The sequence below is a fragment of the Chaetura pelagica genome, unplaced genomic scaffold (genome assembly GCF_000747805.2).
Source record: "Chaetura pelagica isolate M959 unplaced genomic scaffold, ChaPel_1.0 scaffold109, whole genome shotgun sequence".
NCBI classification, from domain to species: domain Eukaryota; kingdom Metazoa; phylum Chordata; class Aves; order Apodiformes; family Apodidae; genus Chaetura; species Chaetura pelagica.
Window position 1 is genome coordinate 10,968,154 of NW_009970725.1, and position 2,540 is coordinate 10,970,693.

General features: G+C 43.1%; 1 protein-coding gene across 2 annotated transcripts in view; it reads left to right on the forward strand.

The window, feature by feature from the left end:
* TGIF1 (TGFB-induced factor homeobox 1) overlaps window positions 1–2,540 on the forward strand; it is a 9,842-nt gene that overhangs the window by 1,497 nt on the left and 5,805 nt on the right. Inside the window, exon 1 of one of the 2 annotated variants that reach the window (XM_010006857.1) lies at window positions 793–808. The exons of the other annotated variant lie outside the window; for it this stretch is intronic. Coding sequence (XP_010005159.1) covers window positions 793–808 — 16 coding nt within the window. Of the gene's footprint in view, window positions 1–792; window positions 809–2,540 lie in introns of those variants that run through there. 2 annotated transcript variants of the gene reach the window in all.

The following is a 2,540-nucleotide window of genomic DNA, read 5'->3' on the forward strand; positions in this document are numbered from 1 at the left end:
ATTCCTGCGGCTCTAGGAGAGCAGACTCGCTCATTGTTAATATCCTCGGAGCAATTAATGCATATGTGGTTCGTGAAATCATTGAGCCTGGTGGAAAGTCATGTACTAATATGGTTTGTAGCCCTGGTAAGAAGCTTGGGACGTGCCGCTTGTCTAAGAGGAGCACACACAAAGGGAAAATAGGGCTACAAAGACGAAGTTTAAAGAGCGGGCAGGGGGGTGTTTAGCAGGGAAGCGTTTCGAGTTCCCGCAGGAGAACGCGGCGCGTTTCAGCCTGCGAGCGAACTGCACGGATTTGTAGGTTACAACATGTGCTGCATACCAAGCTCGGCCATCTGTGCCTAGAGACAGTGACAGCATTGACTTTAAAATGTTTCGGTCGTCTTAGGTAGGATGAAGTTCTTAACCTTACTGCAAGGCAGGGTTGGTTGGTTGTTGGTTGGGTTGGGTTTTTTTTCCCCTTTTTTAAAGTTTCACTGAATTAATTTAGCCCAGTTATTTTTAGGACATTCCTATGCTCCCTATTTGCACAGCAGTGGTGAGCTGGTTTCCTGTCTGCTGTTGCTTCCATTGTTCAGACTTTTCTCCCTGAGGGCAGCTGCTGGTTGGTGAAATACCAAACTCCCTGCACTTTCAACTGTTGTTCTTGCCACCCGTGAAATAAATGCGTGTGAAAAATGCTGACGTAGTTTCTAGGTATGCATGTGTAGGGCTTTGTGCGTGTGTGTATGTGTGTGTGAGAGGGGGGGAAAAAGTATCTGCTTTGAGGATTGCAAGTCCTCGGCTGAAACAATGGAAACAATGAAAGGTGACAGGCGGGATGGAGAACTTTTGAGAGGTGCCCTGGGCCTGGGGTTTGCGTGGCAGAAATTAAAAGGTGTAGAGACAAAGAGGGGAAACTTTTTAAAAATATGTTAAAGCTAGGGTGCCTTTGATTGATTAAAGATTTGGCTTGTAGTTATTTGTGACCTCCTGGCATCTGGGGTTCATTCAAGAACTTTCAAAGAGTGGCTTTGTTACAGATTTCTTGCTTGCGCTCCTAGAAAAGTCCCGTTTAAAGAAAAAAAAAAAAATATAGCACAGCCAAGTCTGGTTGCTTTAGAAGCAATGGAACCCAAGTTGTGAAATGCAGAGGAAAACAAGTAAGCTGCTTCCTCATTTCTGAAACTTATTTGGAGGAAAAAGGCTTTTTTTTAACTGTGGAAATTCCCTTTTGCATCCTTGTAGTTTGTGTTTGCTTATAATTTTAAGGGTTTTTTGTTGTTGGTTTGTAAAGTCACATTTAATTTAAGTTAGGTTTCTTTGTGTGTTGGATTTTTTGTGTGTTTTTTTTTTAATTGAGTTTTTTGTGTTTTAATTTGTGCATGAACCCCCCAGGACTCTTCTGTGGATAGTTTCATTTACAAATAATAAGGTGATAGTAATCACTCTGAACATATTCAGCTTGTTAATTAGCTGATTTAGAATACAATCTCGCAAAGACACAGGCATGTACTCAAGTTTATACATGTGAGGAATCCTACTGAACTTGGTTACAACAGGTTCGGGGCCTTAGATGAGAACCGGTTCTGTTTATCTGTGCTTTTAGAAAGAATCCAGCTTAAGAAATTCAGAGAACCCTAAGGGGATGGGAGGTTTTCCGAAAGGTGATTTCTGTCTATCTCTTCTCTGGAGGGCAGAGATTGTTCCTTGTGGCATACTTTGTCCTGTTTTGAATAACAATTGGCTTCTGCCACTTCCTCTTGTGAAGCCCTTCCTCGACACAATGGGACAGTTGTTGGTGTGGGTTTTTTTTCCTGATACTCAGCCTAAATTTGCTTAACTTCCATTTAGTTTGTCTCAGTCTCTCTAAATACTTTGTCCTCCCCCTGAAAAGTATTTTCATGCCTTCTTAAGCAGCAGTAGTCAATTTTGAGATCGACTTTAGTCATCGCCGTACTTTTACTCAAGTCGTTTCAAGCTGTTAACGGTTGGGTGTTGAGCCTAGACTCGAGATCCCAGGTTGTAATCTTCCCTGAGCCGATTACCGGGGGACCTGTAAAGTCTCTGGGCTGTGAGACAGTGCAGCAGTGCGTCCAGTCATGTACATGACTTCAGCTGGGAAGCCACGTGGATGAAGTAATTTATAAAGAAGGGATGCTGATCATGGAGTCGTTGGGTCATTCAGTAGCATCTAAAGTGGTGGCGGCGGGAGTGGAGAACTGAGATTTTGTAGCGCTTTTCAGACCTCTCTGCAAATGAACTTGTGCTGCTTTAATTCAGTCCTGTAAAAGCAGTTCTTCTGTTTAGATTTGATGTATTTAGCAGACATAAAATCACCTGGCGCTAGCCTGCATTTAAGACAAAATAAATTGGTAGGTCAGCTGGGGCTGCTTGTTGTGTCCACAAGCTTTTATTCTGGGAGTAAATAGCAGTAACCCAATGGCCCGGTCGTGGAGCTTGGCCAGGAGCCTTTTCAGTTGGGCCCTGTTAAAACAGGAAACCAGCATCAAATAGCCTGATTACTAACAAGAGGGAAAAACAAAGCTGGGCTGTAATCA